Source organism: Camarhynchus parvulus, chromosome 7 (assembly GCF_901933205.1).
Source record: "Camarhynchus parvulus chromosome 7, STF_HiC, whole genome shotgun sequence".
NCBI lineage: Eukaryota > Metazoa > Chordata > Aves > Passeriformes > Thraupidae > Camarhynchus > Camarhynchus parvulus.
The window spans coordinates 1,766,067-1,778,896 of NC_044577.1; the positions used below are offsets into that span (position 1 = coordinate 1,766,067).

General features: G+C 44.4%; 1 protein-coding gene across 1 annotated transcript in view; it reads right to left on the minus strand.

Moving 5' to 3' along the window:
- IQCA1 (IQ motif containing with AAA domain 1) overlaps positions 1-12,830 on the minus strand; it is a gene marked incomplete at its 3' end in the record, with an annotated part of 105,978 nt that overhangs the window by 10,554 nt on the left and 82,594 nt on the right. The window contains exons 15-17 of the mRNA XM_030951921.1: positions 11,888-11,995; positions 9,297-9,493; positions 24-110 (exon numbers count right to left, since the gene is read on the minus strand). Coding sequence (XP_030807781.1) covers positions 24-110; positions 9,297-9,493; positions 11,888-11,995 — 392 coding nt within the window. The remainder of the gene's footprint in view (positions 1-23; positions 111-9,296; positions 9,494-11,887; positions 11,996-12,830) is intronic.

Genomic DNA, 12,830 nt, shown 5'->3' on the forward strand with positions numbered 1-12,830 from the left:
CACTGAAATAAAGAAGAATTCACCTCTTCTTCTCCCTTCGTTGCCCCTTTGGAATATATTCTCTCAGTGTCTCCAATCCACACCACTGAAGGCTGCAATTCCTTGCCCACCTAGGAGAAAATGGGGGAGAAAAGGCAAGGAGTTGATTAAAACAGCTGCAATTGCATACCTGGGAGCCTGTCACTGTGCTTTTGTATCCAGATTTCAGCAGCTCAATTAGCCTGGCTTCTTTTTTATCCCTGGGAATGTTCAGCAGTGCTTGGCAAATCCAACTCCTTCTAGTTAGGAATGGAGCATTAAGAGCCTACTCCAGACTGGATCATTTTGTCTGCTATGCTTATCTTTAATTTCTCAGCACAAATTCATTGTGTTCCTGCAAAAGGATTTGGCGTTCAATGGAAAATCATGGTCCAAGCACAGCTTTAGGCTGAGGCTGGGATCCCACCCTGCTTTTCTGGATGAGGACACATGCAAGGCATGGCTGCTGCATGAGAGGGAGGGCACTCATCATTAAGCAAAACACTTTGTCAATCTTCTGGCTGAAACATTTAATTTGCAGCGAGCCCAAGAACTAAATTTGAAGGAAGGAGGGGGGGGGTCATTGTCCAAAACTGGTTTTTTCCTGCTCCAAAGTCGGAGGCACGATACCCCTGGTTCACAGCAGGATGGCAGCAATGCTACAGGCTTTTTCCACATCCTGCACTCTTCCCCATTGCTATAGAAACGCCAGAGGTTGAGCCATTCCAGAGGTTTAGACACTCTGCTGCCAAATTTTAATCACTTTCCAGTGGCTCTCAGAGTTTGCTCAGCAACAAAAAGTGACGGCTTGAGGAGTCAGCGGTAACGAGAGAGAGAGAGACAGGCACAGCTTCCTTCTATGCTGCCTTTTTCTTTTTTTATTATTTTTTTCCTTTAATTCCCCCTAGTTGAAGCTGCTGCTTCCAGGAAGGCAGCTGACAAAACCCAGGGGCTGTGTACATCACAGGCTGCTGGCTGATTGGCAGCCAGGCAGGAGGAATGAAGTTGTGAGCAGCACTGCAGCTGATTTTTGTGGCTGTGTTTCAAAGAGTGAGTGTGGGAGCGCAGGAGGGGTGGGCTGGGGATGGGGGAAGAGCACAGGAAACAAGGGCTGGTCACTTTGTGTGCTGTGCTGCTGATGGGGTGAAGTGGGAGCAATGCCACCTTCAGTGTGTGACCCTTTGATGGGTGGCAGCTGGTCAGTCCTAGAATATGTCAGGTGATACCTCCAAGTCCAGTTGGATTGTAGAATCCTGGAATGGTTGGGGCTGGAAGGGACCTTAAAGCTCATCCCATCCCACCCCTTTGGCACTAGCCCAGGCTGCTCCAAGCCCCATCCAACCTGGCCTTGGACACTTCCAGGGATCCAGGAACAGCCACAGCTTCTCTGGGCACCCTGTGCCAGGGCCTGCCCATCCTCCCAGGGAGGAATTCCTTCCCAATATCCCATCTAAACCCACTCTCTGTCAGTTTAAACCCATTCCCCCTTGTCCTGTCCCTGCAGGCCCTTGTAAATAGCCTTTCTCCATCTTTCTCTTAGTCCTTTCAGGCACTGGAAGTGATGCCTCAGGTTTGAGCTTTTATATTTTTCAGATTCTGTGCTGCTTTAGTGTGTGGGTCTGGGCTTCACATTAGGGGATGGTGAGCTCTCTGCACAGAGCAGGGAGACAAAACAATTCCTTCTCCAGCTGGGGACCAAGGACAAATGATCCAAATCTCAGGCCCAAGAGCCCATAAACAATGTGGGCTGAAGAGAGAAAAACAAGAAGGATGGGACTGCATGGGCTAAAGATGGAATTGGACAATGAACTCCAATATGCAAATGGAGCAGAACTGATAAACATGAGAGAACCTGTGACCTCATGACCATTTTGGTTCATATTGGGTGCAGCCCTGGCTGAGCTCTTGTGCTGCCCAAGATGGATCCATTGAGGCCTTTTAATAAATCCCTGCTTTATTCTTTAGCTGTCTAGTCTCTGTTCTAGGTCAGCCTTCACAAGGCATCAGGAGGGGCTCTAAGGTGACCCCAAAACCTTCTCTTCTCTAGGAGAAGGTGCTCCTTGTAGGAGAGGTGCTCCATCCCTCTGATCAGATTGGTGGCCTCCTCTGGGCTCACTCTAACAGGTCAATGTCCTTCCTGAGCTTTTTCCTTTGGTGGATGGCAAGAACTCAAATATTCAGTGTTAATAGTGAAGATGGAAAAAACTAAAACCAACTTATTAGAAAAGATTTCACATCCCTGGGGAGCCTGTTCAGTGCCTGCTGCTGCAGTGGGAAATAAGGGTGGGGGAAGGTTACAGAGGCTACAAAAGCTGTTGGCAGAGGTTGGACACTGCTGGTGTCTCTCTTTGTCCTTCTGGTGGGGTTACCACAGGCTGGGAGGGGCAGATATTCCTTGTCTGGCTTGGAGGTGGCTTCTGTGCTGAGCAGCCCCCCTGAAATGCAGCCTGAGGTCTGAAACCAGATCATACCTTCATTTTTACAGGACAACGCTCACTGTGGTCACACCTTTCATCTTCTTTGCCCCCTTTGTTTCCACACTAAGTGGAAATAGAATGAATAACTTCAGTTTTGGCCCCTAAAGAGAGAAATTCCCGTGTTTTCTGTTTTGAGGCAAAGAGCTAAATGTAGAAAATGGCCTGAATTTATTTATTGCTCAGAAAAGCTGTGGATGTTCCATCCTGGAAGTGTCCAAGGTCAGGTTGGACATTGGGGCTTGGAGCACCCTGGGAGAGTGGGAGGTGTCCCTGCCATGGCAGGGTGGCACTGGATGAGCTTTAAATCCCTTCCAACCAAACCATTCCATGATTTTTCAGGTGTTAATAGACATTCATACAACCCAATTCAACACACTGTGTTTGAGCCTGGCTGCTCTTCTTGGAAATCCAGATGAGACCCCCAGAATCCACTGGCATCTAATTTAAATTGTTGGCAGATCTGTAGCTGCCTGTATATCCCCCTGTGAAATGCTCCATTTGAATTATCCACGGACAGTTTGAATCCATGGATAATTAAATGCACTGTACATAATTAATTTGTAATTGAAATTTTATTAGCTTTGCTGCAATTCCACAATTTGTTGGAGCTGCCAGCAGATGGCCCCTTAACCCTTCTAATCCCACACTGAGTGAGATTTGCTTTTTGAGAAAATCATTATGGGGGAAAAAAAAAATAAAAATCCCTCTCATCCTGCTGTCAAGAGTCACGAAAGATCAAACAGCACTTTTGAAAGCCTTGGGTTCAACTTTTCAAACCTGGAAGCCAGAGTTTAACTGTTAAATTGTTACACTTGAAAATGCAGGAATTTGATTCTTGCCCAGCACATGTTGCATGAGGCTCCTCCAAACTTGAAGGATTTGATGGAATTTTTTTTTTTAAGGCCCAAGAATTTTTGGAAGCTCAAGTTATTGCTGAAAACTTAGTGCTCTGTAGTTTATACACCCAGAAATGCCGCACTGAAAGCTGTGATTAGACCTTGTCAGTGGGAGCATCACCAGGTAAATATTCCTGTGCTACAGTGATGATGTCACTGTATTCTGGTTTGTGAGGCAGAAAATGACTTGCAGCAGGATAAATTTAATTTTTAACCTTAGGGTGACACAAGTTCAAGCTGCTTTCTCACAGAAATAATTGCATATTTGAGCACTGTTGATACTTAACACTTCAAGGATCTAAGAATTCCAGCAGGCTGAGCTGCACCAAGAGCAGAATTGTTTTGGATGCTGGAAGAATGGCTCACTGTACTCTTCCCAAATTTTAGCTGTGGTGGGAGAGTCTTGTGGCATGGAAATGCTAATCACACACTGAATTCTGTCAGTGTACCAGGGCAAGCTGCTCAACCTGCCAGAACAATGGTCTGGCTGAAAGGACAACACAGCAGTGGTTATGAACATGAATCAGTGGGAAAAAATTAAATTAATGTCAGACTTCAAATTCCTGTTGCCTCTAAATGCTGAGGTTGTATCATTTAATCTAAATAAACTCCATCACATCCCTTTTTTGGGTGTAACACTTGTTCAGTCACCTGTGAGTTGCTAAAGAGCAGTCCCAAAGAGGCTGATAAGAGTCCCCCAGCACTGATGGTGCTGAAATATTTCTGGACAATATGAATGTCTGTGGCCCTGCACAGCACACACCGCGCTGCTGACACACACACACAGAGCTCCCCTGCTGGCATTTCCTCCTGGCCACCTCTCCCCCAGCCTTTCAGCCTGGCCAGAGCTGCTCTGAGGAGGTTTCCCCAGGTGTGGCTTGGGGCACAAAGAGCTTGGGTGCGCTCTGTGCCCTGGAGAGGGGATGGACCCCGGGAGGGGCTGTGTCCCTCTGCTAGTGGTTAACCCCCTGCTTGGCATTTTTATTGCCTGCAGCTAAACCTCTGAACCACCTGGGCTTTTGTGTCACTGAGTTGTGCATTCTCCCCTCTCCCCTTGCTCCTTTCTGGGTCTGATTTTGATTCCATGCCTCCTTCCCTGCCCTTCCTTGCATCTTTGCTGGATTTTATGGGGACATAGGAGAGCCAATTGGCACAAGCTGGCAGCTCAGGCTCGGAAATGGGGCTTAACTGAAATATTTCAGTATGGAATATTTCAATTATAATTGAAATATCAAATAAATAATATTTCATTAAATTGTTGTATAATATTACATTGAAATTTAAAAAATTAATATTGAAATATTAAAGAAATACTCTTTCATCAAATCGCTACATATTACATAATTATTGCATTATATTATAATGTATAATACATAATTATTATAATATATAATATTTCATAATATAGAAATATTATGCATATTATTGTATTATTATATTACACATTAGAAATAAATAATATTTACTATTGAAATATTAAATAAATAATATTTCATTACATTGTTATGTATTATTACATTATTATTGTATTACAATGTATAATATAGAATTATCATAATAGATAATATCATATAATATGTATAATATATAATATTATCCATATTATTATATTGTCATATTACACATTAGAAATAAATAATATTTACTATTGAAATATTAAATAAATAATATTTCATTACATTGAAATTGTTACATGGTATTACATTGAAATAAATAAGGTTTCAATATTATTATTTTATAAATAAGATATCAATATTTACTTTATAATAAAAGATATCAATATATTTTATTGAAATAAATGAGATTTCAATGTGGAATATTCTGCTTCACGCTTCAAGGGTGAGTTTTGTTTTGGGGAGGATTTCTGGGAAGTGCTTCTCTGCTGGAGACAGATCCTCCCCTTTTTGCTCTGGAGCAGAGCTGACCTGGCAGGATTTGCTCAAGCTTGGTGTTTGCAGCCTCTTTCAACAGTTTCCCTATTCAATATCCATCTCCCTTACATCTCTGAACAGGCAGATTGAAATGTTGCTGTTTCTGCTCTGGTATGAGAAGTCATTTCCTCTGGATGACATTAAAATGCCTGCCTGGGGTCCCACTCAAGCCTCTCTTGGATCAGGGCTGCTCTGTCTCCTTTGAGTCCCCTCCCTGAGAAGGGGAGGGGGAGAAAAAAGAATTTGGCTTTTGCATCTGAAACAAATTAAAGTTTCATTTTTTCCCCAATCCTATTCACTTGTTTAGGGTGTCTCCCACCAAACAAGTGCCAGCAGCCAACACTTCAGTCATGGAAGGAAAGTTTCCTCATGGTCATTTTATGCTCTCCAGAGTTTCCTTTCATTACAGAAATTCTTTTGTTTGCACATAAGACAGGTAATCAAAAGTGTGAGGTGACTTCCCCTTTCTCACAGAGCACCATAAATCCTTATTTACTAAATCCTGGTTGTGTGGATCAGAATTTAAGAGGCAAAGAGCTGTCATGTTTCCTGTCCTTCACTCACAACTTGCAGTGCCAGGTCTGTATTTTGCTTGACTAACTCTCCATAAAGGCACTTCTGGGAAGCTGGAGTACAAAGCTGCCTTGACAACAGTTGCTGTTTCCAAAAAAAAAGCTGCCCAGAAGTGTCTGGTTATGGAGATTTGGGGAATTTTTAGTGATCTCTGCATACAGGACCCTCAGGTGGGGGGGACTGTGCTGGGTCAGGTAAGACTGAGAGCTGGGAATATTAAATATAAAATATCAGCTGCAAGATGCCAACTACTTCCATGGTTTGCCTGCCACATGTGCCACTGTCCAGTGTGGTCTTACACTATAATAACCACATTTTTGTACCATGATGAAAAATAAACTTTTTGGGCAGGGCAGTTACCGGTGCTCAGCTTTCTCTTGTCAAGGAATTTGTTTTGAATGTGTGTTGTTTTCTTCAGCTTGGGTAGCAGTAAATTCCTGCAGGATACAGGGGATTCCTTGTCCTCTGGTTCCTCATAAAACTCTCTCCTTAATACACAAACACTTTTCCTTGTTGCTACTTGTGCCCATTTCTTTTTGTCCAATATCTGCACACATCTGGGCAAAGTCTGACTCTGTTATCCCATGAAAACCCTGAAAACAGCAGCTAAACTCCCTCTCCCTCCAGCTTTATTTTAGCCCCAAACAGCTGGATTTGTCCAGATGTGTCTCACATTCCTGCTCTCCCCTAGAGCTGCTTGTCAAGGCCTGTTTTATCAGGGCAGCCCAATACTGCACACAACGTCCAGTTGTGGTCTCACAAATGCCCAATAACAGGCAATAATTGATTATTTTAAGATATTTGCTACATTCTTGCTGGTACAGAAATAGAACTCTTGCAATGTAATGACAAGAAATGGTGACCCCGACGTGATTTGGGATTGTAGGGGGATAGAACATAAGTAAATAAAGGTACTAGAGAAAGTAATCTTACCCCCCAAAGAGTTGCAGCTGGGTTAATTATTAAAGATTAGGATCGGGCCTGATTTTAACAGGCCACGCCTGTAGCCAATAATAAGAGTGTTATAAAAGAGTGGATTGGTTGGTTGAGAGGGAATTGGAGTCATTTGGCTACTGTGAGGACAAGGAAGAGTCAGCGCCTAGAGGAGCTGCTTACAAGAAACATCAAGGAGGTACAAAATTCTAGCAATATGGAACTCTTGCAATGTAATGACAACACTCCAAGCTCCATCCAACCTGGCCTTGGACACTTCCATGGATCCAGGGGCAGCCACAGCTGCTCTGGGCACCCTGTGCCTGGGCCTGCCCACCCTCACAGGGAAGGATTGAATGCCCAGGAGAGAGCAACCCTGTGCTGTTGAAGCAGCAGGGTTTGCTGCAGTGGGAACAAGTCACCTTTTGGCAAGCAAGGGTGCCAGGGATGCTGCGCCTCCTTTCCTGTGCCTGCTCAGCATTCCTGTGGGAATTTATAAAATTAGAGGGTTTTGGGAAAGCTGTGAAAGTTGTGCTTATAGTGATTGGATAAAACTACTGTTAATACGCTTTTACTTTATGTGATTAGTCAAAAAACTTTTAAAAGAAGTTGTAACATTAAGTTCTTAGCCTACTGCCTAAAATGTAAGCTGATAGCATCTTCCCATTGTCATAACCATATAATAAAACTGCTGCTAAAAAACAAAACAACTCAAGACATGTTCCTAGCAATCCCATCTTGTTTGTGATTTTTACATAAACCCCAACCAACAACACATTCCCACTCTGTCTCCATGGCTGCTCCAGGTAAATTCATCCTGGGCTGTGACAAATATGATCCATTACCTGGGAAAGCCTCACACTGGGAAAACAGCCCTGGAGAGCCTTAATTCCATGAGATTGTGAGCAACTCCATCCCAGGAACTCACAGGGGCTCACTGAAGTGTCACTGTCCTTTGCAAGAGAGAAATAAGCTTGGACTGCTCCCCACGATGTTGAGGAAGGAGCTGGAGAAGTGTTTCCAGTTATTTTTAATTAATGTGGAAAAATCTAAGGGTTTGAATGTACCTGTAGGCATGATGTGTGTGTATATTCTTATTAATGTGTATAAATATACATGATGTGTGTGTATTCTTATTAATGTGTATAAATATACATTTTATGCATGCTCCTCTTGTTGTTCATATTGTTTATATGCAAGTATACAAAACCTCCTTGCTATCTTCAGCTGGAACCTTGTCCAGGAGTACAAAGGCTTCCCTGATTTCTCCTGTGCCCCAAGCCCTTGTGCTCTGGCAGGGACTGGCCTGCAGCCAGAGCTGAGCTCTGCCATGGGTGAGGGCAGAGAAATGGAGGGCAGAAAGGTGAAATGTGCAGAGAAGAGGGACTGCTAGCTAAGGATAATGGCTCTGAATCGTGCCAGGCCCAGTGCCAGTGCCACAGCATCACAGGTGTGTGATCACAGCACTGCCACCCCTCCCTTGGCACCACCTCCTCAGGGGTGGCTTTGCTCACCTGTCACAAAACCTGCTCCAACACTGGATTCCATAAAATACAGCTGATAGATCCCCAGCAAAGCCAATTTTAGTAGACCACTGGCACTGGAAAAACATTCCCTTTGGCTTTTTCCTAATTTTTTTATTTGTCTGGAAATGTTTACCAGCTCTCATCCAGAGCAGAAATGCTAAGGACTTAGAATCTGGAAGAAATCTTGCCAGGATAGTGTTATTTTTTAATTATTTTTTTTTAGGAGGAGGGTTTGGGCTGTGTTCTTCACAGTTCATACGCCTGCTTTCATTTCCAGACTTCCCATACATTTCTGTTCCTGTAATCCTGAACCAGGATTCCTTCTTTTGAAGAACTTGCTGATAGGTAAACAGAGAGCAATACAGGGGAGAGAGCTCTTGTCCAGCAACAGCCCCAGAGAGGAAATTTCTGACCACCCCCAGCCTAGCATTTGATTAAATGCTGCATGGCAAGCATTCCTGGCTGATGTGCACATAAACAGAGAACAGAATTTTCTTTATCTGTGCTGCTTTTCATATTCAAGGTAACACAAAGCTCCCATAAATCTTAATGTGAAAAATATGGCTGCTCCCAGTGATTTCTCCTGGGGCATTAAATCCTCTGCAGAGCTGCACACACTGGCTGTCAACAAGTGGTTTCACAGAATCACAGACCCATTTTGGTTGGAAAAGACCTCTAAAATCAAGTCCAACCTTTGACTTATCACCACCTCTCAATTAGTCCAGAGCACTGAGTGCCATGTCCAGCTGTTCCTTGGACTCCCCATTCCCTGGGCAGCCCTTTCCACAAAGAAATTCCTCCTGGAACACTCGAAGGCAAGGAAGGAACTCCAAATTGGGCTGAGCAGCTTTGCCCAAGCTGTGTATTCCTTGTTATGGAGGAATTGCAATTCTCTGTTTGTCCCACAAAAGAACTGGATCACCTTTGTGGAGAATTGCCCACCTTGAGAATCATGTGAAGCACCATGATGAGGCCATCCTTGCCTGGATACTTCCCAGTGTTGGAAGGAGTGAGGCTGAAGAGGTTGGCTCCTGCTTCTGTGCAGATGGCATGGACCAACATTTTCTTTCCAACACCTGCAGGTCCTGCCAGCAACAGGGATTTCACCAGAGGAGCATTCTCATGGACAGTTTGGGAACCTGTAAAAAGTCATAAGGCACTATTATTGCTTTCATTTAAATCTGCCATAAAGGTAATGGAGTGATTCCTCCTTTTTTATTCACCATAAATAATTGATAACATGAATTAATTGTTTCCTTCCTATGGCATGAGTGCTCTTGAGTTCAATTCTGTATAACCTGAGCTGAGAGCCCAGCAGATTTAACATCTCTCTTTAGAACAAGACTCACCCACCCTTATTTGTACCTCTTGGTGGGGAAACTTCACTTTTAAACCCATGTGAGCTAAAAGAATGATTTTGAGAGCAGAGGAAATGTGAGTGCCAGGGTTGCTGTGCCTGCTCAGCATTCCCACTCCATGGCTGCTCCAGGTAAATTCACTCTGGCTGTGACAAATATGATCCATCACCTGGGAAAGCCTCACCTTGGGAAAACACAAGCACAGGCAGATTTAGGTGGTTGGTGGGGATGGAACTGTCTTCCCTGCAGCTGCCACCACATGAACTGGGGACAGGGGAACCTCCAGAGGTGGAAGTAGCAGGAAATATCAAATGTTTTGTCCATGCCCACTTTGCCTCGATGCCTAAAGATGTTCTGTGTCAATAGTGGGGCTGTCTAAATGTGTTTGAAAATCTCTGGGAGCATCCACTGCATCTAGAGGTCTCTCAGCCTGGTGTCCATCAGATTGTGGGAGTGAAACTGGCCCCAGAACTGATGGGCTGCAGAGGGAGCCTTTGCCTTAGCCTGGAGAAGCCCTCTGGCTTAATGGGGATGGCTGCTATTTAAAACAATTCCAATCAGGGTGGTTATCTGTGTCCTAATGGTTTAACATCCCAAATAAATGGCAGGGAACTGAGCACAGAGACAAATGCCATTATTCCAGCACAGTGCAGGGTGTAGGAAGTTGTCAGCCACCCAGGCTTTATTAATATTTGGTCATTCCACAGCAATCCATTACTATTGCACAAAGATTTATTAGGAGGGGAGCAGCAGGCTCCTCTGTGTTAAAAATGAAGTATAGCTTCTACTATTCTTTCTCCTTTCAGCTGCTTGTAATTTTCTTAATGCCATTTAAGCTGGGGCTTTCCTTGCCATCAGGTGGCTATTTTGAGAAAAACTTTCACTTCTGTGATACACAATTATCTCATGATGAACTAGTTTGGAGACCAATTAAGTGAAATGTCATCTGTAACAGATCACCCCATAGGTGAAACCATTCCTGTACCTATTTTTTTTTTGGCTCACGTAATAGCTTTTGTTACTCAAAGGCATTTTTCAAACTGCTCTTCCAAGCACCTTTTGTTTGTTTAAGTAGTCCAGGGTCTCCTCTCCCTAGAATTTTTGCCAATTGTATAAATGGCAGAAAATTTATGGGTTCTCTTGATTAAGGGGTGTCTCAGGGCTTGATTTCCCTAGATCAGATGGTGTCAAAACACAGCTTTGGAGGAGCCTGGGGACATGTGAAATACATTGTGCAGGCAGGGATAACTGCTGAACTCTCTCAGCTGATTGCAGTCAGACCTTCAGCCTTACCCCAAACCAGCTGAGGGTGCTGTCCCAGGTGGGAAGAGCCCCATTCAGGCTGAGGAGAGAATAACCTGAGCACTTTGGAAGGAGGGGAAAACAGAAATTCTGTGTTTGCTCTGTGTTCCAGGGTGGGAGGCAGGCAGATGTTGGTGATTTTGCCCTCTAAGGGGGATGAGCAGACACTGACACAACCTGGAGGAGTTAAAATCTCCCTGAGATCCACTCAGGAATGGAAAAGGATGCAAGTGAAGTATTGAGGCTGCAAAATCCAATCAGGAGTGGAAAGGGGCTCAAACGAGGTTTTGATACAGGCCCCCGAGACAGGCACTTCTTGCAATCACTGGAGTTTGGCACAATGCCATTGCCAAGTGAAAAATGGGGTAGATTTTACATTAAAAGCAAACAACCTGACCCAGCAAAGCCTTGCTAGATATTGGCTAAGCCTAGCATTAAAACGGCAAGGGCATTTACAAGTGTTCTCTGCGATGTTCAAAATGTATCCAGACTAATTCCTCCAACGATTGCACTGTGCAGCACCAGTAACATTAGCCAGCTTGTAAAAGGTAAATTGCAACCTTAGCCCTTCCCTTAACTTGATTAATTTTGATCACTGGAGCTTGTTTTAGCTATTATCTTTCCCAAGTGGTTTCCCTTGATGTGCTGCCATTCACAAACTGTTGCCAGGCAAGCAGAGATGGGCTGGGGAGGGGACGCCTGCCTCTCTGCACTGTTCAAGTGCACAGCCCTCACTCTGAAGGCTTCATTGAAAAACAATTAGACTGCAAAATGCTTCAGATTGCCACTAATCAACCCTGTCAAAGCCAGTAAAATGCACTTTCTGGCAGGAAGCAAAGCCTCAGAGCGTTTTGCTCTCTGGTGTGCTCTTACCCAAGGGCAGTATTCCATAGAGTGCCACGAGCTGCCTGACTTCTGGGATGGAGGGCAGGGGCTGGGCCCCTGTCTCACGAAGGAGGCTCCTCACACAGTCGTCGTAGCCTGTGAGGAGGAAGCAGGAGCTCAGCAAACGTGCCAGTGTTGCTGCAGAAAGCATCACTCAGGCAATGAGGAGCTGCCACAGCGCGGGGCTGGAACGCACACCCAGCAGAGCCAGGCTCAGGGACTCAAGCTGGGCAATCTTCTGGAGGAATGTGGCCCTGAGAAAGGTGAAGTGCAGAGGGAAATTGGAGCTGAGCAGGCTGTGGAAATTGTTCAGCAGAGAGCAGACGGTTTCCAGTAACCTTTGAAAGGAACTTTGTGGAGAAGAATCATTAGCAGTGCCATAAATCACGCTGCTGGCAAAGCATTCCTGGATTTGGGATTTTGCAGGGCTAGAATCCCAGTGAACCATGAGCTCTCAGAAGGATTTCAAAAAGGGGGAAAAGCTAGTTTAACAAGCTTTTCCCTGGCTGGGTCCCATCTCAGCTCCTCACTGTGTGTGTCACCTCATTTGGTGGGGCCCTCTGCTTTGCAGTTCACCTCTTCTTTTTTTTCCTCCCTTTTGTTCAAAAAAACCTCCACAAAACAACCCAACGGAAACTAAAAATCCCCGACATGAGCTGAAAGGATTTAATCCTGCCTTGGCTCTGGTTGCAGAGCTATAATCACATTGCTTGCCCTGTCAAAGCCCATATCCAAGCCATGTTGGAGAACAAAGATACAGCAGGATGGGCCACAAGCAGGAAAACCAGTTGTGATGCAGTCAGCGATTATTTTTAGCATAAATTACATGTCATTATGGTGATTATTATTGAAAAATAATAATATATTATGTTTTACTGGAGATAAAAAGGCAGAGGGCAAGAGGCCTCTGGAGCAGAGGCAAATTAGCAAT